General features: G+C 35.2%; 1 protein-coding gene across 3 annotated transcripts in view; it reads left to right on the top strand.

Moving 5' to 3' along the window:
* The window catches only part of RAB11FIP2 (RAB11 family interacting protein 2), a 41,884-nt gene extending 17,446 nt beyond the window's left edge, over positions 1–24,438 (top strand). For 2 of the 3 annotated variants that reach the window (XM_015148284.3, XM_015148283.3), the window contains 2 exons: positions 14,246–14,291; positions 20,135–24,438. In XM_015148284.3, coding sequence (XP_015003770.1) covers positions 14,246–14,291; positions 20,135–20,362 — 274 coding nt within the window. In that variant the 3' untranslated portion in view covers positions 20,363–24,438. Of the gene's footprint in view, positions 1–1,977; positions 2,018–14,245; positions 14,292–20,134 lie in introns of all 3 variants that reach the window. The other variant, XM_015148286.3, reaches the window with a different exon arrangement.
* The last annotated feature ends 379 nt before the right edge of the window (positions 24,439–24,817 follow it).

The following is a 24,817-nucleotide window of genomic DNA, read 5'->3' as shown; positions in this document are numbered from 1 at the left end:
CTGTAGCCCATCAGGATGATTTTTTTCTGAATTTCAGCTCTGCAAATCAAATGATATTTTCATTATTATTTTTGGCATATTTGCTATATATAAGGAAATCATATTGTTGAGATATAAATCCTGCTCTGTGTGCTTGTAGAAAAAAGTGTGTAAATATTAGGGCTGAATTTCATATTAAGGGTTGGACATTGTATAGACACTGGGGAACCATGAAAATGTTGATTTGTAATATGATTGAATTACTGTCTTTTATCATGAAGTAGCTGTTGAGGACAGAGGATGGGAAAGGGAAGAAGGACTTGAGACAGGGAAACTAGTTAGGAAGTTACTATAATTGTTTTAGTGAGAGTTGACGGAGGAAGTTTGACAGTGAGGAGGGAAAAGAAGGGAACATCTTTGAGAAATATTTACCCATTATGGGACTTACCCATTCTGCTTTTGGGTAGGGGACAATATGTGAACTGGTAAGGGAGAAGAGACAATAAAAACTATTCCAATGATATGCCTTCAGCTGGTGTCTTAAGTTTAATAAAATGCAGCATTTAAAAATCCATTTAATTTAGTACAACAATGTCAGGTCTATAGTCTTTGAATCAAACTTGGGATTGTAGTCTTGATAGAAAGGTTTGAATTTTTTCTTTTGTTTTTTTAATGAGGTGCTATATTGTTTATTTTGGATTTTTTTTTTTTTTTAAGAGACTAGGAATTAGGTGTTTGAATTGTTTGAGACTAGCAAGTTAGCATGAAAACAGTAGCAGCTTTTGGAAGTTTGTTTTTCAAAACTGAAACACTTTGGCTTCTTTGAACACAAGAGTGGAAATTTCAGTAACTGTTTGTGAATGTATGCATTTAAAGTGTTTCTTTCACCTTAGCACTGAAATTACTAAATATATTTCTCTCCAGTGGTTTTGGCTTGACCAAAGGGTTGTCTCCATTGGACACTTTTTGTTAGTTTCTCGCTAAGAGGATAACTCCCGTTTCTTACATAATTAGCCCTCACTTCTGTGGACACTACTTTTCCAGGCTTCTATGCTTAGAACATTTCCAGTTGGGCCACTATGATGATGTCATCTGTGATTACTTTTTTCCCGTGACAATAATGCTTTAACTTTTGAAATACAGGTAGCGTTCCTGTATATTTAATTTATGGTGGTACTGTTATCTTGTAGCGGAGGTGTTTTAAATAGCTGCTGGTGATACAAATTAATTATGAAGTGATTTTTCTTACATGCATGTAACTGGTTTCTAAGACTATTAGGGTCCAGACATTTGACATTTGTCTCTTTGAACTTACATTTTAAGGATTAATTCTTGCTCTTTGATATGATGTATTAAATATATTGCTATGTAATAAATACTTATAATATTAAAATGTTATTATTATATATTTAATATATTATACACCAAATAAAATGTCTTTATGTATTTTATATATTTAAGCTTAGAAATCTTGTATAAAAGTACTGATACCACTTTAAAAGCAATTAGGTGGATCAGCTTGGCCTTCTTAGAGTATACCTTAATTCAAATTGCTATTAAGAAAAAAAATGTTTAACAAATGTTGTGTGTAAAGCGCTGCTAGGGTTGGGGAGGTATGGGGGATGACAGTCCTAGCCACACCAGTTATGGAGAGGGATGTGTAAGAAATAACCTATAATCAAAGCAGAATAAACTGTGTTAAACAGAAGTACATGGAGTTTACTGTGGAAAGGTGGACAAAAGAGCAGTTCAGTCTACTGGAAATTGGGAAGTGCTTCTTCAAAGGGGAGAACTTTGGGCTTGATCTTGACCATGGAACATCATTTTGTAAGTTGGGGCATGAGTAGATAGACAACTCTGTTTTAGTAAATGGCAGTAAAGCTCTTTTTGAAAATTATTAGATAAGTTTTGAAGGGATAATTTATAAAAAGTGACTAAATACTATTATATCGTTAGCTGTTTATTAACAGCTTAGTAATTTTACCATTTCTTTTCTAGTTGGAGTCATGGAGCTATATTCTATGTCATTCCCTGACTGGTAGGTTCCTGAGGAAGTATGTTTGCTACTTTAGGCTACCAAGGAGCCAATTAGTGAGTGTGCTGCAGCAGCTCTGCATTAAGGATAATGAACTCTTTGTTACGGAGCCCGGTATGGGAATGGGGGTGTTCCAGTTAATCACATATTTTATTTACTAGAGGTTTACAATGCATTTGTTTTGTAGAGACTTTTTATCTTCAAAGAAATTAAATGCTCCAAATAATTAAAAATGAAAATCATACTGAACATAATTTAATCTTTGACTCAGAAAGTACATTTGATTCACTTCTTTCAGTGAAAGGCTTTACAGTACAACATGAAAACACTGAAATACTAATAATAGGATATTCTGAAGGCAGTATAGGATAAGTATTAAGAGTTCAGATTTAGGTGTCAGGTCTGCGTTTGAGTCTCTCTTAGCCATGTGGCCTTACTTAACCTTTCTACACCCTCATTTTTCCAGCTGTAAAATGGAGATAATAACCTTGGTGTAGGACAGATTAAATAATGTCTTGTACAAAAAGTACTGTGGGTAGTGTTTGACACACGGTGCATCCAGAAGCGATGGCCCTTGCTATGATCTTAATATACACAGCATCTACAGAATACTTAACAATCGCTTTAAATAAATTAGGTGGAATTTTTTTCCAAGTAATAATATCTTCTCATTTAAAAAAAAAAAACTTAAATAAAAGTAGAATTTAGAAGCCTCTGGTTTTCACCAACTGATAAAGGACATACATTTGGCAGGAAGCAATAAACTTGATAGTTTTTCAAGTATCTTTCAAGACATATGTTCAGCAATAATCTTTGATGAGATAAAACTAAAACCACATTGAAATTAAGTAAAAGTTTTCTCTGTATTAAGTAGAAAATTTATAAGGCAAAGCTATTATAGTAAATATTGATATAAATAAAGTCTTATGTTCAGAAATTCTTTCATAGCACTAATAAGGATATCGCAGGGTAGATACCTAAGCTGTGGCTTTCCATTAAGGCATGGTGACAATTTCCTAAACTCAGATGGCTGAGCTCAAATTAGATTGTTAAAGAAGGCAGTTCAGACTGTGATAGTAGGAAAGATAAAGGCTGCTTATTGAAAACTCCTCAGAAATTTCAGTGCACTTTGGGAAAAGGGCAGTTGCCTTAGGAAATTCACATAGGCAGTAGTGTCTCTCTTCCAACGAAGATTTGGAGGTTGGCTCTTTTATTTCTATGTCAGTGCAGGTGCCCTCTTTTCTGTTTTTCATCAGGAGTATAAGATTCTACTCTAGTAGCCTCTGAATTCAAGGTTCTTTAATATGTCAGAAATAATATTTGTTGTATTTTTAATGTTTTGTCATCCTGGTTTTAAAAAATACATCTTCTTCACTTAACAGAAAAAAAAATACATAACCAAAATTTGACTGTTAAATATTGTTAGACTGTCATCACATCATTTTATGGAATAATATCTCTTGTACTTACAGAGATGGGTAAGATCTATAATGTCAACTCTTTGTGCCTCCCATCTTTACACTACCAGACAGTATATATTAGGGTGACATTCTAAGATTCAGATGTTTATTTTTGAATTTGATATAAGGGATGGAAATTTTTTCTCTTTCTTGATTATATGTATTATTGCTGTTCTTTCTCTGTGAGGATTATGTTGATACTCTGATACAAAGGATGCACAAAGCAAAGTCTGTCTTTAAAAGTATAAGCAGGTAGATATAGAATGTGTAATTAATTGTCCTAGTTGTAAATAACTGTCCTGGGTGGTACAGTTGGTAAGTGCTGATAGAGATAAAAATTATAGATTAGGTGGGTAAGGTTAGGCAGTCTAGGCATTACAGAAAAGGTAGAACTAAGAGTCTCGAAGGATGGATCTGTGAAGACAGAGGGGAAAAGATAAATGAGGAAAGGTAGAGAGGTAAAAATGAATGTGTGAAGTGGTTCTCAGGGACCCAGCCTGCCTAAAACAATTAAAGGTTGGAAGTGGTAGTGGAGATGTGACCTTATTCGTATGAATTTAGCATACCAGAATGAAGAATTTGCATCTGATGCTATAGAATGTATGAAGAGTTTTCCATATATGACTCATGTGATGAAAATACTATTTTAGGAAAACTCAGAGAACAGTGCCATTGCTGTTACATACGTAATAATGCCAGAATCGAAAGAGGTGCACATGAACTCAGAAAAACTGCATTTCCAAGTGTGATTTTAGATTCCAAACAAAAAGTTTTTGTAGTGAAACATTTTTATGATATAACTTACAGAAATGGGATAATAGTGAAATTATTGTGGCATAAGAAATTTGCAGATATTAATGTGTATTAGAGGTACACTCTTTAAATCAGTGGGTACCTGTTTTAATTGTTCTTTGAATAGTTTCTTTTTTTCTTCATGCAGAAACATTTTAAAAAGCTGACTGAAAGTTGTATAGTATAATGTACAATTTATAATAAGATCATTGTATTCAGCTGTTGGGGGATGGCCCGGAAATTGTGTTTTACACAAAACAATATATTCTTTTCTGGCAAAAATTTTATAATTTAATAGCCCCACTGAAACAAACTCTTGACTGCCAAGAATGTTTTACGGCTTCTCAACTTGGGTTGCAGAGTGGTGGAAATCCCCCAGTCATACCAGCAGTTGCTTCTAAGAAGCAAGTGTAGGAGCCTGTGGCTTGCATCACCCACCTGGGGGGCCCCTGGAAGTCTGGCTGCCTTGATGTCCCTCCTTGAAGGCTCTGCAGAGATGGCTGGGGCTAGGAACGTGGGTGCTTGCTGGCCAGGGGCTTCGTTGCAGGCTGTTCTTAAATACCTGAGGCCTTCATGGTAACCAGAGGATACCATGACTTCTCCAGAACATAGCTTTGTCATAGGCCCACACAGAGCCAGCTTGGGGTGCTTTTGGCCAGGGTGTTGGGGGCCTTCTGGCTTTTTTCACCTGGTTCACAGGGACCCAGGGATGCCTTGCTTGCACCCTCATGGAAGAGTCACATCTCTCCAGATTATCCTTATACTCTCTCCTTGCAGGAAAAGCTTGATCAAGGCTACCGGGTCTGTCTTGATAACGTAGACTGGCAGAGTCTGTTCTGGGTTTAGCTTGCGGGTGCCTTGCTCTCATCACTCCTGCCCCCTGTTTGGCTGCTAAAATGAACAGGACTTGATTACACACGCGCACACACACACACACGATGATAACTAATGGATACGTAGCAGGTGGCGGGCAAGGGTCTACTCAGGGTAACAGGCCAAACACAACACAGTTTCTGAACGTGATACATTTCCTAAAGATCTAGGGAGAAAATATTCATTTTATATCAAGAGACACATGATTGTGGTAGTAAAATGCAAAACTTCATCTGAGTTTTTAACTTGAGATGTCAAATTTTATGCTTATTGTTGGATTTATTATGTATTAGGGATACTAAAAAAAAAAAAAAAATGATGAGAAGCTTAGTTTTAAAGGAATGGAGAACTTTTGGAATCCATAGGCCTTATGTTGAAATTTGTGGGTTGTTTGACTGTCTTTGAAATAATTAGTTCTATTCTTTTTTTTTTTTTTTTTTTTTTTGAGGCAGAGTCTCACTCTGTTGCCTAGGCTGGAGTGCAGTGGCGTGATCTCAGCTCACTGCAGCCTCCGTCTCCCAGGTTCAGGCAGTCCTCCTGCCTAAACTTCCCGAGTAGCTGGGATTATAGGCACATGCCACCACATCCAGCTAAGTTTTGTATTTTTTAGTAGAGACGGGGTTTCACCATGTTGGCCAGGCTGGTCTCGAACTCTTGACCTCAAGTGATCCACCTGCCTCCTCCCAGAGTGCTGAAATTGCAGGCCTAAACCACTATTTCTGTTCTTTACCAGGAGAAATGTGTAAGTTAGACTTGATTGACTATTATATCCTTGACAAACCAAGCCTTAATTTCATAGACGTCTTTAAATCCTCAAGTTCTAGGACTTTCACCAACAACATATTCATCATTATTCATTATGGAAAAGCAGCTAGGTCTGAATTTGCTGTCCATGATCTTTGGTGTCACTGACCACAATTTTTAACTGTCTTGCCTCTGAGAGCTCATAAAAGATACCCCATGAGAATATTAATAAGTAAATTACTGTTAATCCCCATAGACATTTATGTATTAGGTTCTGTTTTGTCATCCAGGTTTTGGTGTACATGCCCAGTCCCAGGAGACAGGATATAGTCCTTTCATCTATAATATCATTAATTTGATTTGGTACTGAGTTTTTTGCTTTTTTCTAAAAAGAAAGAAAAAAATATTTAGTTTTGTCTTGCCTCTTAAGCCTTATTTGCATGTATAATAAACATAATTGGAATGTGCTAAAGATTCCAGTGAAATCTCTCTAGTGGAATCTCTGTGGGCACTTCATTTTTTTAGAGCTTTGGAAAGAGGATTATTAAAGAACATTAAAAAAAAAAAAAAACCCTTCAACATGTAACCTCTGTGGAATAAATGTTTTCAGGATTTACCAGAAAAATCTCTAATTAATCTGTATTGTGTCAGATACCTATCCTGGTAGACCTAGTTGGCATACTGGATAAACTGGCTGATTGAATTGATTCTATTGGTAGTCCACCAATTTGAAAATGTGCTTTAATTCCTATTGACTTAAATATGAGAATAATTTTTTCTATCTTAAAAAGAACTGAAAAACACTCCACTAATGTATCATCAGGTATAGATATAAATAATCTTTCTTATTCAGGAACATTATTTCTTCCACTCTTTGGGGACTTGGGATCTTGTTGGTGGAACTTATATTGCCCTACCATTGATTTACTCAGTCAACTCACCCCAGTTTTTACACATTTTTGTTAAGTACTGGTTATTAATGTATTCAGCATACTTTTGTTAGGAATCTTTCATGCTGGCGCTGTGTCAGATGCTAGGAATGAAAAGAGGAATGAGATACGGTTCCTTCCTTTAAGTGGCTTGCAGTAGAAAGGGAGGGGATCCAGGGGTAAGATAGATGCACAGAAGCAAACTTTTATACCATGTATTTGAAAAGCACTTTGTCAGACAAAACATTTTCATACTCATTTCTTTTAACCCTCTTTTAATTCTGTGAAATAGATGGTAGCATTTCTGTTTCACAGTGAAGTAGATTGTTCCTCAGCATTAGGGGGTGGGCAATAAGTCTGGAAAGGTAAATTGGATAAAATCCAATGGGCTTTGAAAGCCAGACTGAGAAATTTTGTCATTATTCAGGAAGAGGTTGGAGGTCAAAAGTTCTGTGACAGATGAATAATGACGTTAGACTTGAGCTTGAGAACGCCATGGTCAGTATGAATAGGCTGGATTGGACAAGGAGGGATGGGCAGAGACTGAAGAGGCTGTTGCAGTAGTGTCAACAGGAGGCAATTTGGTCTTATGGTCAGAAAGGTAGCAGTAAAAATGAGCAGGGAGTAAACGATGAGAGTTCTGTGGCAGAGGCTGAATGGTGAGAACATGGCAGTTTATTTGTGAGGCATGTAAGCCGAAGACTGGAGTGAAGGGTGTCTCTGAGGCTTCACCTTGGGTGCCCAGGAGATTGGTGGTATGAGAAGGAAGAGAACCAGACAGAACTGTTCTAAAAGACATGGTGATTGGCCTTTCAGGGACAGGTAGGATATTCAATCCAAGATTTTGATCAGACATTTGTAAACATGATATTATAAAGGGTAAAGAGATTGGTGGGTGAAAAGATTTACTAGTCCTCTATCCATATAGGGATGGTAGTTAGTGGTGAGAGAATATGAAATCACCAAGGTGGAGTAGAAAAGGCCTGAAAACAACCTTAGGAAATATCCAGTTTTCCCCACCTAAAGGTGAAGAGGAAGATAAAGAAAAGGAGTGATTGGAAATATAGAAGAAAAGTTAGGCTACCAGATAGCAAGAAGAGTGAGTCTCAAAAAGAAGGAGCAGCCATTTGATCTCACATGGAGTTGAGAGGTTAAAGAGTGAGGTGATTTTAGTGAAAATGGTTTGTTGGTGGCCTTCGTCAAAGAAGCAGTGAGTATTGGTGGTGTGAGTTGTTTCAGATTAAAGAATATGAATGAGTCAAGGTAACAAAGTCAGCAAGGGCTACTTGGTAGGGTTTAGAGATTGGCAAAATAAAAATGGTAGAATGTCCAAGAGATAATGGACTGTCAGCGAGTCCTGGTGAGAGAGGTGAGTAAATACAGGTGGATTAGGAGACAACTGGGATGATAGTGGGAGTACACCAGCAGGTCTCTAGGAGAGAGGGGGTGTCAGAGGTGAGATTGATCAGATGGGATTCTGATTGTATGAGATTTTATGGTATAAGATTTTATTGATTACTGTTCCTTTGGAAATGTTTGGAGAAATTCAGTTTGTGAAAATGTGTTATAAATTGTAAGACAATATGTAAATATGAGGTGGTATTATTCAAATCCAAGTCACTTGAAGTAATTATACCATTTTACATACTGCAGGAGCAATGAATCTTTAAAAATGCAATCCTAAATGGAAAATAATTTTGAACACAAGTACTCTAGCTCTGTGAATATGAAAAGCATATTGTCAAATGAAGGCTAGGAGTTTGTGTGTGTTGGAGAGGGCGGGGAGGGGAGGGTAGCAGTGAATTATTTACAAAGTAAGAAGAGGCTATGCATATTTTGAAAAGGAAAAAAAATGTTAAAATAAGTAGTTGTGGAGCATAAGTCAGAAATTGAAGGGAACAGGGAAGTATAGGTAATTCATGTGAGTAATTATTTTTCTTTGGTTCTTTCTTTTCTAAGAGCGAAGTAGAACAAACCTTTGTCCTTAATTATTTTAAATTATTAAGTGAATGGTTTATGGCATTTATTTTATATTCATGTATCAGTTAAGAATCCTAATAGGAAACAAATGACACATTCAAAACAAATATCTGAGGAAAGTTTAGTGGAGAAGGTGTCGGCAGGGTTAAGGACATCAAGAAGGAGTGGTACAGCACCAGGGACCAGCACTGCATGCTTAGCTGCAGCTGTGGCTGTAGGTAGAGATGCTATTGCAGCCCAGCAGGGAGGGAGGGGGGCAGTGGTGGGATGGGGCTGGGGGAAGGGGAGTAGATACCCTGCCTCGTATGCTTTCAGTGCTCCAACCTCTTGGAGGTGCCCCCCAGTGGCAGAACCTAATAAGCCAGTGGGCAAGCCCAGGTGATACACTCTCCAGAGGTCAGTGTCCTGGCGTGCAGGGAGGGGCAGAGTGGAACAGGAGGGGCAAACAAAAAATCAGGAGCACAGTTATTTCCAAACCTGTTGCATTTCAGCCATTATTCTGTCTCTTTTAGACTAAATCTAAGACTTTTCTGAATCATTATTTCTGATTGGAAGAAGCCTCATGAAATTGTACTGGGCTCCTCGAAACCAGCCAGCAGTGAGCTCACAGTAGAACTGACAGTTTAGAGCAGCTCTGTGGAAGAAGTAGAGCTTATGCCTAGAGAGCTTGGACTGTGGGGTGGGGCTGCCTTTCTTGTGTCCTAACTCGGCCACTTACTAACTATGTTACCTTGGATAAGCGCCTTACCATCTCTGTGCCCATTTCCTCATCGGTAAATGAAGATAAATAGAGCACTCGCATCATAGGATTGTTACAAGGATTAAGTGAGTTAACATGCAAAGTGCCCAGAAAGGTACTATAGTTAAAGTCTAATAAATACAGTTGCTTTTAGGATGTTATTCTATGCTTTGTTATTGATGAAATACACGGGGTGTTTCTCTTTTCCTCCTTTTAGACTCACTGAAGATTTTTGTTACATTATGTCACAGTTCTCAGGATATACCTTTGTCATGAAAGTGAAGCCCCAAGTCTCTAGAGCCCACTCAGTTAAACAAGATAGTAGGACACACTCCTTTAAAAATAATTAATGTCACTTCTTCTGTGATAGTTTGAAGTTATCCTGATTTCCCATACACAATAAGGAGTTGACTGGCGTTTGAGAAAGTTACTCCTGTCCTGCCCCTTCCCTCTTCCTCCTCTTCCCTCCTCCCAGCCAGGTGGCACACCTCCTGGATTTCACATTTAATTTGAATTCACTTCTTAAATACAAAATGAGTCAATGTGTAGACCAAAATGGACTTTGCTTTATAATTCCAGCAGTAACGGGGTTTGGAAAGAGCTATTGTGGAAGGTGTAATAGTACTCTAAAATACTCTAAAAATACTTACTTTTAAATGCCCATCAAAGGCTTGTTTTTATGTGACTTCTCATTGAAAGATTTAAAAATCCTAGAACGAGGAATTTACAGTTTGCATTGTCTTGTAAAAGCACTGTTAACCAGTTTTAATAGATCTTTGTTCTTATGTAGGTTTTTTTTTTTAAATCTTTGCAAGCACTGTACACTTTTTACTCTGAATAGTTTCTCCTCCTTAGGTATTCTTCAAAATAAGATATATGTTTAAGAAAGAGAAACAAACCAACCAAAAAAACCCACTTTGATCACTGCCAAATGCCATAGTGATTACTGTGGTGATCAGGTTTTTTGCTGTAATGATTGGGTTATTTTCTGGCTGATATATAGAAGATTAGTCCATAGCACAAATTAAAGGACAGTTTCAAGTCCTCACTGATTTACTTCTTATCTCTTTACTTAATTATTTTAACTTTGACGTAAATTAACAAGTGATATTGTAGAAGAGATACTAGTGATTCCTAGAAATATTTGAAAATATTTCAAATTTTAGAATTAGAGTTTACTAGGGAAAATTATTTAATATTTGGAAATATCACAAAGTAAAACTATTGATGCTTTTGCGTAAAAACTTCAGAATGTTAAGGTAAATCATTTTATTTAAAATAACTTTTAAAATACTAATTTAAAATGTTTAAATTCTGTAGTTTCATTTTACAAAGACTCCTTTTTAAATGTGAATGTGTCTAGGTTTATTTTGCACCTGATTAAAAACACCATTTTCCTTAACCTGTCAGCAGCTCGGCTGAGCAGTCAGACTGAATTATTCGATATCTTGTCTGACATGAGGACGGCAGTCCAAAGAGAAAGATACCACAAATTGGTGCCACACTTCGATAAATAGAGACATTTTATTTTTCACCAAGCTAATTCAATCCAGTTCAGTTAACTCTTTCTTCCCCCTTAAGGACAGATCAAAAAAGGCAGCCATGAATGACTGTGTTCGTCAAGTGTTTGACATGTCAGTGTGTGATATAAAGCAGACCACAAGGGAGGGGTTCTGCCTTTAGACTTCAGACAATACCCGGTACAAGAGCCTCTCACTCAGATCTGCACTGTAGGGAGCTGGAGAGAGTGGCTCAGATCACTCAGGTAGAATGAGAAGTAGCTGGGCTTGCCACACTGCAAACCCTTCCCCTTACAGTTGTGACTTTTTCAGCATTCTTAGGAATTCTCAGGCATTTTTGAGCGGCCATTGAGTTACATTTTAGTTTTATAAACTCTGGTTGGCTACTACATATCATTAGTTTTGTGGTTTTCATAAAATCTTTGTCCTAAATGTTGTTCCTTGAAAACCCTTATTGCAATAAATATAATACCGATATTTCTGTTTCTTGGTTCACTGATTTCTTCCTGAGACATATAGTGAAATTTATATAGTCATAATACTGTTCAATCTCAAGGATGCAATGGGATGGATTATGCCACCAAATATAAAATGTTAAAATATTTACAAGAAAAGATTAACATTGTCCAAAGATTACCTCCTGCTCTACAGATTGGGCCTGAGGAACACGTCATCAGAACCTTTATGGGCTCCTGCTGACCCTGCTGCCTCGCTGCCAGTCTACTCCGTGTCCTGCAGCGACGCTACTGTCTGGCAGCCCCAGGCCACGCCATATGTTTGCAGAGCCCTCCTTGTCTAGCCTGCCAAACATATCCTTCATGTCATTTTAAATCCTGCTTTTTCCATGAATTAGGCATTCCTTGACTAATTGCTGTGATAGAACATTTCATTTCTCTATGAGGTCTAAAAATTTAATTATCCAGAGTGCTCTCCACCACCTCCCACAAGTACATCTCTACCATGTGCCTTCTCAAAATGCAACATTGTTGTTCTCTGATTCATCTATGTGGCCTATATGTTCAGGGCTTCTGCAGTGCAGCCAGTGCTCACTAAGTAAATCTATATACAGGGAATGGGGCTAGGGCTGTGTGTCATGGGAGGACGGAGTCTAGAGCCCAGACAGCTCCACCAGCTGCTGATAGAATGACCACACGCAAGTTACCTAACCTCTCTGTGACTTGTTTCCTTACCTTTAAAATGAAGATGTGGTAGATACTGGACCATAAGACTACCGTAAGGATCATAAAGATTAAATGAGTTAATTTTGGTAAAGTGCTTAGAACAGTGTCTGGCACACATTAAGTGCTGTGTAAATGTTTATGAAATAATTATTTTATTTCATTATTTTATTTATGAAATAAAATAATGTTCTATCTGGTAGTCACAGTGCTAAGTGTTTTCCAATGAAGATTAACTCATTGAATCTTCACAGAAGTCTTATGTGGTAGATACTGTTGCCATCTCCATTTTACAGATGAGGGAACCAAGACACAATCAAAGTTAACTAACTTGCTCAAGGTCACAGGGCAGAAACAGGATTTGAATTCCCACCACCTGGCTCCAGCCACTTCTCTGCTTGCAAGCACCTTGTGTGCTGTCGGGCCTGAGTGTAAATCATTTTGTTTTTTAGAATATCCCAGTCAGATGGGAGATGTAGCAGAATGTGTTTCTTGACATATTAGAAAACATGCTGTGAGATAATGGGGTAGGAGAGATTAATCCCACTGGACCCCCTGTTGGCTACCTTGGATTGAAAATCAGAGAAGATGGAAACCACATGTGTTAGCAGCTGCTACCATGGCACTCTAGGCTAAGGTGGACTACATGAGAATGCTTTTTTGGATTTGGTTTTTGTCTTTTAAGCCACTTCTTTGTGGGCTCTTGATGCTTTGCTGGTATAGTGACTTGAGTCCAGGACCATGCAGAACACCATAAAGATGTTGAGAAAATGTGCCAGCCACACAGGCCTTTAACTGGTGCATTGTAGGTTTTTGAAACATGTTTCACTCTCTCTACATGCAACCCAGCTCTGCTGAAATACTAAATTTATCCACAGGAGTTCTAGTTAGAAAAGGCGAGCAATCGCTTCTGGAAGCTAGTACTTCAAATCTTAGTCATAGCCAATGAAATCTTGGTTACATGGGAAACTCTCTGGAGGTGGTTGTACATGCATGTGTGCCCTGTGCATCTTAGAGCATAGGATTTGTACACATAATTACAGATACTTTACCAACATTATATCCAGTGTCCAGACTTTTTGTCACACAATCAAAAGTTTTAAAAGTAAATTTCTTAAATCTTCAAAGGATCCCAGTTATTTTACTGTCAAGGGACAGATAATGAAAACATACATATTTTACAGTTGTTGTTTTGTGTGTGGAATAAAAAGGTTCCTAGGACACTAATGCTTTGTGAAGGTTTTAAAGGCTAATACCTTTAAGTGCTGGGTAAAAATTAAACTTGAATAGCACCGATGAAATATTTACTCATCAGATGGCTTTGAAGTTTAGCGTCTTTTTGGTTGCAGTCCCATCTAATGGACATGTTTCAAAGAAGAAAATAGTTATAGCATTCAGCTGTGATGTTTTCTTCTTTGTGTGGAAGAAATCTGTGTTGTTTTGATTCATTTCAGTATTTAAATTTTCAAGACTAGCTAATTAGAAATTGCATTAACGAGATAAATGTTTCCCACAATTCTGAATTTTTTCTTATTGATAGGGTTATGTTTGAAAGCTGAGTTTTCTAACACTTTTGGCATTTTTAAACAGATTGCTTTCACTCTTTTATTCTATAATCTTTCCAACCTACATTTACTTAATTCTCCCTAGTTTTATATCAGAGGGCCTAAGGTGAGTGACTGTGTGTAAATATAATGGAAATCTGTTACACAAATTAGTTTTACAAAATATCTTGCTGGATAAAAGTGCTGTGTTTAAAGATGTTTAAAAACTTCATATTTCGTTCTTCAGTTCTGATAACTAAAAAGTTTTCCTTCAAAGTTTAAAATTGTAATGATGCTTTAAGAATGTTGGGGAAATACTGGATTTTTTTCTACTTCTTGGATTAAATTTAACTCATGTGAATAATGTAGGGCTTTAGAAATTTGTATTACAGTCTAGGTTAAAATTTTTCTATTTTTGTGTTTCCTCTCACGTGAGTTATGACACTTTTAACATTTGTTTGTGTTTTATTAGTTTTCATATGAGTCCAACAAGCAATGAAGACCTCAGGAAAATCCCGGTAAGTTGCTGAAGGGGTGAGAAGGTTGTCAAAGAACAAGCCGGTCTTTTTATCTGGCACACATTTCTAAAAATGCCTTTGTCTTCTTGCCTTCTGCCTCACTTACCTTAAGAATGGTAGCTTAGCATAGTAATTTTAGGAGAAAGAAAGTAAAATATAATCTTTGCCTTTAATATACAATAGGGTGTGACTCGTATGATCTATGAAAGTTCAAGCAAAATTGGTTATAATTGAAGCCAATTTAGAATATACATATTTTGTGTACAGACTGTTTTGAAATTAGTATGCAAGCTGTATGTCAGGGTCAAATTTGCAGTTATGAAATAAGAGCGTGTAGAAAGACTGTTTTTTGTTGTTGTTGGGACAAGGATTGAAGAAAGAATAAAGCTGCTTGTTAACATTCAACAATAGAAAAGCGTCCTGGCAGGATAGCCAGATAACCAGGAAAGTATTTGAAAGAACAAATACTTTAGGACACTTATCTTTCTCATCAGAACAAAACCAAATATGTTAACAGGATTGGTAGCGACCACCTAAATCAACTCACGTATTTTGCGAGGATTATTCAGATAATCTGAACTTTATTGTAGTATTTGAAGTCCAGTATTTAATCTCTGTTCAGAGTTCCATTGCATCTGCAATCAATTCTAACTATATTAAACGTAGAGAATAAATTACTTTACCAAAATATGGTCAAATGTTCTTGGTAGAAAACTAAATTCTCACTGAGTAACAGAAATAGAGCCTTTATTCCAAGAGACTGGTGGTTGCTGTTTCAACCATCTGTCCTTGATATGTGTGATCCAGATGTATAGTAAGAATTTTTTTAGGCAATCCCATATCACCTATTACTATTTTTTAGGATGTGACATGGCTAGAAGAAGCTAAGGTGGGTTTAGGGTTTATTTTCTAAACCATTCTAAATGCAGGTGTTTATCTTTAAAATTGTGGGAACTGTTATAGAAGCACAGGACTTTGTACTGTATTTTTGCTGTTTTATTTAAGTGATTCATAAGTTTTGATGTTTTATAAATTCTCAAGTCTTTATAATATGGCAGTCTGGCGAGAAATGTGAGAAAATATGAAGTCAGCCTTTGATCAGATAGTAAAATGAATTCTATCAGGCGGTTACTTAATCTCAAACAAAATGCAACATCAAAAAAATCGATTTAATGTGTAGCTATTGTTTATTAAGTAACCTTAATTACAATTTCGATTGCTTGTAAATGTACTTTTCCAAATCTTGTAATTTATTGCTGTAAAAGCATCCTTAGAATTCTTTAAAGAAATAAAATGTGAAAATTGTTTTAGTTAAAGGATTTAAAGGTGATAAAAGAATCCTTGATGTGTGATTATTTTTCTCTGGAATACTAACTATTCTAAATGACAGTTAAAGGATTACTAGGTGTTGTTAATTTACTGCAAGATACAATTAAGAGGAGGAAGCGCATCTTCATACTGATCATGGTTGAAGAAAAGCATTCGAACAATTTTTATGTTGAAGATTATAAGATGTTTGAAGTAATTTACATTAAGTTCTCCAATAATAGCCGTCCACCAAGTTATTTTTTCTCCCTCTGGACGTAGTATTTTGTAATTAAGTTTGTATGTCTTATATGCTAGTGCCAACACCTGTCTGTGAAAGCACAGTGTTTAAACAGGAGCAGTAGCCAGTTGAAAGGGCAGTGTGAGCTCTTTAAGGCCTAATTAAGAACTGAAAGGGAGATGAAGGGAGTAGGACAAAAGATGTGAAAGTAGCTGAGATGATATTCCCAGAGCAAAGTTCCTCATTAGAACAATAATGAGATGATCAGAGAATGCCAAGCCTTCACTTTTTTCTCTCCCTCTCCTCTAGTTGCCTTGGATGTCAGTTAGTACCCCACCAATATTTGGTTACCAGGACAACCTTTCTTTAAATCTTCACTTATTTTGAGTCCTGATAATTTGCTTTTGTTTAAATTTAAATATTGTAAAAAATGTACATTTCCTAGTTTAAAAGGCTAGACTGTGTAAAGCAAAAAATAGATCACTAGCAGTTCTCAAAATCTTATGCACAACTGTATTATTTAAAATTCTGGGTTAGAAAACTTCATGTAGTAATTCTAATATTCTCTTACCAGTCCACATCTTCTTATGTCTGCATGTAGACATTTTTAATAGAGGTAGGGTGGAAATGAGAAAGGGTTGGTTGTAAAAGGGGAAGAGAGAAGAAAAATTTACATTAAATTTCAGAATAAGAAAACATCTTAAAAACATAAGTGCTGTCTGTATAGAGTGTGCTGTGAGAAAAAATATTGAGCACTTTGGAGTAACCATTTTAAGTTGCGTTTGGTCTTTGCCAGCTTAGAGAGTTTTGAATTTTGTAAGTTTTTGCAAGAATAATAAAACATATATTTTGAAAAAATAATTTTTATATTTACCTGAGAGTTTTCCTCTTTAAAAAAAAATTTTTTATAGAGCATATATTTTAATTTTCTATTTATATTAATCATTTTATTTGGAGTTATATCGACAAACAAATACATATACATATATGTGTGTGTGTGTGTGTGTGTGTGGAGTTTATCAGTCAGTTTAAGAATCTTACGCCTAAAATTAGAAGGTTTACATTCAGATATAGGATAAAATATGGAACTCAGCATGAAACTGTTTTTAATTATTTTATATTCTTTTCCAGAATATAGTTCATAGTACATGTGTTTCTAAGATGTTTTCCTGCCTAGAAACTTGATGCTAAAATTTGGGGTAAAGTTTTCACATAAAAGGACAAACGGAAAATTTATTGAAAAGGCCAGAAGTGTATTTCCAGGAAATCTGTCTACACATTAATGTTAGATTGTTGTAAGGAAAAAAAAAATAATCCAAATAAGATATCTATATATTCTAGAGTATGGCTATAAAGTATGACCAGTAGTCTGAAATAATAATTGATTATTTTGAAAGATTTAACTGTTAATTTATATCATGGCATTAATTTATGTCAAAACAAATTTTTGACACATCTTTCATCTTCAGTGTCTTTAGAGAAATGTTACAAAAAATTTTTAACTACATTAACTGGTAATAGTGTTAAATATTACAGTGCACATTATTTTTTTTAACTATTTCATTGCTTAATTAGTTTGGAGAAATCAGTTTATATATGTATAATTTTATGAAGATTAGAGAGACTTGAATAGATGCTTTCATTATGTTAAATAAAGAAAAAGCATAAATCAGTCAACTAATCAGTAATGAATCCCATTTAGCTTCCTTTCATTAATCCCTGCAATTCTCACAAGAACATGAATTTCTCAGTAAATGTTTTATTAGAAATGTGAAATCACATTAGACTTTATTAGTTTTTAAAGTGTGATTTAGAAAAATTACTTGGTATACCAGACAATTTTAGATTTGAGAGGGACCGTGGAGAACATGTCATCTATCAGATAAGGCAAATGAGACCCAGGTTGCTCTCTCAAATTTATGCAAAATTACTTGGGTTGAAGTAAGAAACTTTAACTTATTTTTAAGAAATTTCGAAAGTATACTGAACTCTATACTATGTCTTGTCTTTACTGTAGAAAACTGCTTAACATAATCTTTTATAAGAATGTAATTACTATTTATGTATCTCTAAACTATATCTCATGACCAATTAAACTAGTAACTATATGCGTGAGAGAGAGAGAGTGTGTGTGTGTGAGTGTGTGTAGACTTATAAAAGATTAATTGATCTGAGAGAGGAGGGAGAAGTAAAACACTTGTCCCTAGAATTGTCCTTTAATGGTTTTAGAACAATATTTGAAATGTTTTTAGGGATGAAGGAAATATAACTGAAACTTACATCTGTTTCCAGTTTCTAATGCTAAAATAAACTAAGTTGTTTTAGACATATTTTATAGAATTTAAGCTCACTTCCCTTTAATATCCTCTCTTTTCATTGTTACTAACTCTGGTCTTTCATATTTCAGTAGCCCTATAACTAATCTTAGCCCCTCCAAATGATTCCACTGTTGCCATTTTACTTTTCCTGGAACATAGCTTTAATCATATCCTTTCTCTGTTTAGAAACCTTCAGTGGCTTCCTATTTTCCATAGCAAAAGTCTAAAAATTCTTTATACTACCGTTCAGCATCCTTGGTGGTCTGTTTCAAACCTACCATTTCAGCCCTTCTCTGCTCCCTGTCCTGTACAGTATTTTCCAGCCATGCTCTACAGAGTACCTGTTATTGGATTACCTGTTACTGGCCACTATGCCTTGAGCCTTGTTTCCTTCTTTGAACAAGCAGAGCTCACTGCTTTAAATGTTCCATTAGGCATTTCTGCCTGCAAAATCTTGAAGGCCTAGTGCAAGCTGTATTTTCTCCACAAAGCCTGAGAGATTCTGTGAAATTGGAAAAGTTTTTCAGTCCTGAATGTATTCACTTATCCTGGAGAAGGGGGTGTACTTCAGTGACCCAAGCATCAAATTGGTATCTGTACTCTAGCTTCTCTTTCTCTGGTCTGGTAAAGTCCTAGTTCCTTGGGCTGAGAGGCTGGGGAAGTAGGGAGGGCCAGTGAAAAGTTAAACTTTGGCTTTACTGGTGAACACCCCCAAACATATAGCACTATTAAAGTAGATCCTGAAAACAGGGAAAGACAAGTTTAATTCTTATGGCGGGTGAGGTCATTCTGCATTCACCAGTCCCCATTCCCCATCCTCCACTGAATAGATAGTATTCCTTAAGAGCAAGAAAACCAATTTCCTCAATATTTTAGTTAAGTTTCCTTAAAGCCAAATGGAAATGTTTTAAAAGATAGTGATGAAAATCATTTTAAATTGTTGGGCTTAGTGAGAGAACTATGATTTAAAAAGAATAAAAAATTGCTTAGTTGTAATTGGGCATTATGTTTTACAGAATGAAAACTCTTAATGCTATACACTGTTAATAAAAGGTGATGTTACAGGGCCTTGATTAAATTCCTGAGAAATATTTTTCTTTCACTTTTGATATAACATTAATATTAGAATGCTTTGTAATAGCAGTGAATTAGTAAGTATCTTTAAAAAATTTTTTTGGTTATATTTATGCCTTTGCCTAAAAGGAATTTTTGTCAATAGAATAAAGTTAAATAAATAGGTGAAATGGGAGAGAATGCAAATATACTAACCATAGTATTAATATGGTTGAACTCTTGAGTTTCCTGATAACCAGGGTCAAAAAGGGAAAGAAGATAAACTAGATATTATTACTAGGAGAAAGAAATAGACCAGTTACTCAGGGGAGGAAAAGTTCTGCCTGTTTCTAAATTAAAACAGAAGTTACTCCCATGGGGCTTCCTATAAGGATAATCTTTGATTTAATTCCGAGTGCTTCTATTTTCATAGCAAATTGGAAAAGATTTTTGCTGTAACCATCTTCACTAAGAAGCCAAACATGTAACATTAAATCACAGTTCAGTGGAAGCAGTTTCATAAGGACGCATGTCCAAGTGTATAGTTTTCAGTTGCATCTTATAGTTCCTCTGAGTTGACTTTCAGAAATCTTTAGTTTTCATCTATTTTAGTTGTATTTATTATAAAACATTTCATCTCTTAACTTAATCTTACATGATATAACCAGTCTCAGATATTAGGAAATTGCCCACAATGTTAGAAAGGGTTTTAGAATTTAGAGTTGTAGTCAAAACTTTGGGGCATCTGCCTTAGTTCTTGCCTCAGGACTGGCTAGCCAATTTGTGGACTGGCACATTCACTCTAAGCAAGGCTAGCGAAAATCTTCATCAGGGTTTGAAAAACAAAAAGTCGAAGTTCTGGATAATTCTTAATGTTTGTCCCAGATGTTATATCTACGAAAGTAACGGTCTTTATCTTGTTCTAGGACAGCAACCCCTTTGATGCCACTGCAGGGTATCGTAGTCTCACCTATGAAGAGGTTCTACAAGAGCTGGTGAAACACAAAGAACTCCTTAGGAGGAAGGACACCCACATCCGGGAACTCGAGGACTACATCGACAACCTCCTTGTAAGGGTAATGGAAGAAACGCCCAGTATTCTCAGAGTGCCATATGAACCATCCAGGAAAGCTGGCAAATTCTCTAACAGTTAATGAAGCCAATTGTATTGTGTTGATAATTGGACAAAGAGAGAGAAAGAAAGAAGGAAGGAAGGAAAAACTTGTTACTGAAAGAGACTACACTATCAGGTTTCATTACATATTCTCCTTTATTGTGAAGAATAGTTTTACCTGTAAATATTAGCAGGGACTATCAAGAGTGACCTTTGAAGCAAGCTAAATAATTTAAACGTTTAAATTGAAAATGGGCCAGATTCTCAATGAATAAGTGGTTCCTTAGGATTCACTCAGGTGCTGGTACTGACCCACTGATCTGCCATAGGCCCAGAAATATCTTAAGAAGTACGTGAGTTATTCCTCAGGAATAGATTTTTCATAAAGCAGAATTGATACTATGGCTGGTTTCTCAGAAATCAGTTTGTAGAAATATTTAGCTTCAGGAATACTGCTCATTATAAACACTACTGAAAAACACAGTTTATATTTTATGTACACGTATGTACATGAATATATATTCATGTATCTTGTATATAAAATATAGGCACATACCTCATATATACATGTGTTTTTAGAACATTTAGAAACAACTGATTGCCTCTAAAGTTAGGCTACCAATTTCTTGATTTGAAAATGTGTGTGCTCTATTGATGCAAGACAAGTCATCGTTCCTACTGTCATGGTTTGTTATAGAGAAGCTGCTTCAAATCACTCTTGACTACATGGACCTTGGTTTCAAAGTGAGCTGCTATGTATTATTCTAGCATCAAAGTTTTTCTCTTTTCCCAAAAGTAATGATTTCAAGTCCTTTTTTTTAAAGAATGACAAATTTCAGGAGACTTCATTAACTTCACAACAGCATGAATTTCTTTGAATTAATTATCTTTAACATTTGAGTTTAAGGTATAAGCAGAAGATAAGCTAATATAGCTTGTTTTGTTGAAATTCTGCATGCCTTTAAATCACTAGCAAAGCAAATATTATAAAGTTATATCTGAAAATAATTGTGGGAAGTATGTGATTGCCTCGTGTGTCTGATAACCCAAAGAAGCGGGCAGATTCCAGGAATGAAGAATTAGGCTTGGTTTCAGGTTACATGAATAATAGAATAGATGGTTGCCTTTGGGTCTTGAACCAAAATAAGACTTACTAAAGGAAGTGAGTTTTTAGAATAGACCTTTACTAGCGTGGCATTATGCATTACTCCACATCCACCCTTTAAGAATTGATTTATTATAAAATTGTGTTCTGTTTTAAAGTCCAGTCCCCCCAAATGTTGATTTCTTCCATGGATTATTTTTATATGATTTGTACAATTTTTTTCTGAAATTTAAATTGAAAAGCAATGTTATAAAAATATTGCTAATCTTCTGCTTATTTTTCAGCCTTAAAAGTCTGAAATACTGTAAAACACTGAGAGTATCTGTGTCTTTCTGAATTTAAAATGAAAAATTCATCTCCATTTGAAGACTGACATATTCCCCAATCTTTCCATGAATTGCATTTTTTTCTAATACTCATCTCTGTTAAGACTCCATTGAAAGTTAAATAAAAAGCTGATATAATAGTTTGGGGTTTGGGTTTTTTTTGGCTTATTTTAGTGTTTTGAATCAGAGAATACTTGGCCAAGCTCGTATTTGTAAACTAGACTTATTATTTGTATCTTCTGCATTTCAGTTTTAATGTAAGAACATGCATTTTGAAATTATGAATATTTTTTTCATAAAAATTCAATGCTTTAAGAAATGGAGAAGGAAAAATAGCTTTTATCAGTTTTTTTCTTCACTTAGAATTCTGTAATAAACCTCAAAATCTGGTATAGAATGGTATTTTCCCATTTGAGGTCTTGGTAGTTTTTTGTTTTTGTTTTTAACATGGTGCCACTTTTAATTAACTAAATGTTACAAAATTCTCAGCATTTGTTTTTTTCTGGTAGCATTATTGAGTCTTTTCATACACTTCTTAAAATGCCAAAATTTATGTTTTCAGTATTACGACAGTATCTGCAGATACTATAATAATATGCTTTGGCCAAATTTGGTGTTTATAGAGGGAACCAAGATGTCAGTTTTGTATTGGGGATATGTTTTACATAAATAGAGCTCATTTAAAAGTATGGTTCAAGTACTGCTCTTCTTTTTATGGGGAAATAGATTTTTAAGGAGCGATTCTTTTCCTGTATAAAAGCTATTGAGGCTTAGCTTTGTTCATACATGAGTGATTTGGTTATAACTCAATCAAAATTTTTATCTTTAAATCTGAGACAAGTATTATATTTAAAACTGGATCTGTTAAAACATTCATCACTGCCTGAAACTTTGCTGTTCTAATGTTTATGAATTTTCACTCATTATCTAGAGTAAACTCACTACATATTTTCATAATCAGTCAAAATAATAAACTAAAAACAAAAAGTAAAAATGAGTTCCCAAGTAAATATATCAATATTTCCCATGTTTGGGCAGAAGTGCAAAGTAGTTTCAATTTGTCGCATTGTAGAAAAAGAGGCCAAAAAGGTCACCTTAGTCTATTTTTCCAAAACGTAACTTTAGGTATTCTAATGATGTATTTTGTTAGTTGCTTAGAAATGGAAATAAAATATATGTGCTTATTAAATAATGCACAGTACACTACATTATAGAGTTTATTTTTGCTTTTATGCTTAAAAGAGTGCATGCCCAAAATACTTCTACCACCAAGAGGATTTTTTAAAATCACAGAATTGATATTTATCTCAAGCCTATCTTAAGCTAACGTACTTCTGTTACATAATTAAACTATTTCTGCTATTATTTTTAAAGCAGTATTATTTTATAACCAGTTCTAAAATTCAGCTTTAAAAATATTGAACATACCTTCCTACCACTTATGCTTCAAGTTTCATTTATTGAATACCAGGGTCATATCTTAGAATTGTATATAAAACAACATGTAACCCATTCATGAAAAACTTCTAAGTATTGCTTTTTGCTGCTATGTTCTGCATTGAGCCTAGTTTTGCCATTGTCCCTTGAATGTAGTATTATCCATAGATTATAATAACTACATCTATTGCTTTTGGCGGTAAATCAAGATTTAGTTGTAATTTTCCAGCTGTGAAAATGTTGCCTTGTATTTAAAAGGGTTTCATGAATGGAAACCTAAGTAAAACTAAGCTCATTAGTGACAGACTTGCTTTCTTCATGTTACTCCTCCAGCAACTCCCTCACCACCATGCCTCCCTGCCTACCATCCCCGGAAGGGTGCTTATTCTTTAACAAAGAGAATCTAAAAATAAATAAAAATAAAAACTGTTGTCTAATATATCTACAGTAAATGTTACACTAGATCTTTTATTTTCCTCTGTAGCTTTTCAGAAAAAGCAATCTACCTTGGATTTGTAAATCAAGCTGAAACTTTTTTGATGTTCATATACTCATATGTCTTATAGGTGGTAGGTGTCACTTGTGTGTATGTGTAAGTGAAGTATGATGCATGCTCATTCACTTGGTCTCTTTGAAGTAAGGGAAAGGATCACAGTGCTGCTGGGCCATGATGGTATGTAGAAGGGTCTGTCAGCACACATGGAAAGCCCCCATTTGCACAGATGTAGAACTTTAATAATCCAGATGCAATCATTGGAAGTATTTAATATGCAATTGGTAGCACCTTAGCTAATTAATCTGCATATGAAGCATTTTCTCATATATTTAATAAAAGGTGTAGAAGCTCTTCAAGCATTAACTAGAGTTGATGTTTTATTCCATTTATTTTATCCATCAAAAAATGCACTCTCACAGTGGAGTTGAAGTCTGGTAAATGATACATGTGGGCCTGTTAATCTTCGAAGCTTCCAGATGGTTTGTGTTTTGAGGTACAAAAAAATGCTGCAGATCTAGAAATGCATATATTTAGCAGGTATTTGAAAGATAGAAGCATTATTTATAACTGAAGAGTATGACACTTCTTAAGTAAATGCTCTCATAACTTGTATACATTTTTGCAGGTACAAATTCAAAAGTATGTAAGCATTGTATAATGTGACAATTGTATAATTTATGTAATCTGATGCATGAATCAGAATTTTTATATATGATTATTGACTAATAGTTGATTAAAGTGTTTAAACTTAATTCAGTTGTCAACATTTATTGCAGATACAATGGTGTTACCATAATGGATTTATATATAAGTCCTCCTTGTCTTTTAATAAATACCTAGGATGCCTCTTATTTGGTGTATTGTAGCACATATTCTGTAAGACCTACAAACTTATTTTACTATGAAAATAGTTCTGAAAAGTCATTCAAAAGATAGTTTTTAAGTTCAAGTGAACATTCTTCAACAAGTGTGTGGATGCCCACTACATATAAGACATCCCTCATAGGGATGGAGCTTACGATTTAGTAGAAATGATATTTGAGTATTGTTATACAGGCTAAGGTCTATGCCAAGTACTTCCTATTTATGCTTTTATTTGTTTCTCACAACAACCCTGTAAGGTAGGGAATA

The sequence above is a fragment of the Macaca mulatta genome, chromosome 9 (genome assembly GCF_049350105.2).
Source record: "Macaca mulatta isolate MMU2019108-1 chromosome 9, T2T-MMU8v2.0, whole genome shotgun sequence".
NCBI lineage: Eukaryota > Metazoa > Chordata > Mammalia > Primates > Cercopithecidae > Macaca > Macaca mulatta.
The sequence above is the reverse complement of the archived record's forward strand: the minus strand, read 5'-3'. Positions and strand labels throughout refer to the sequence as shown.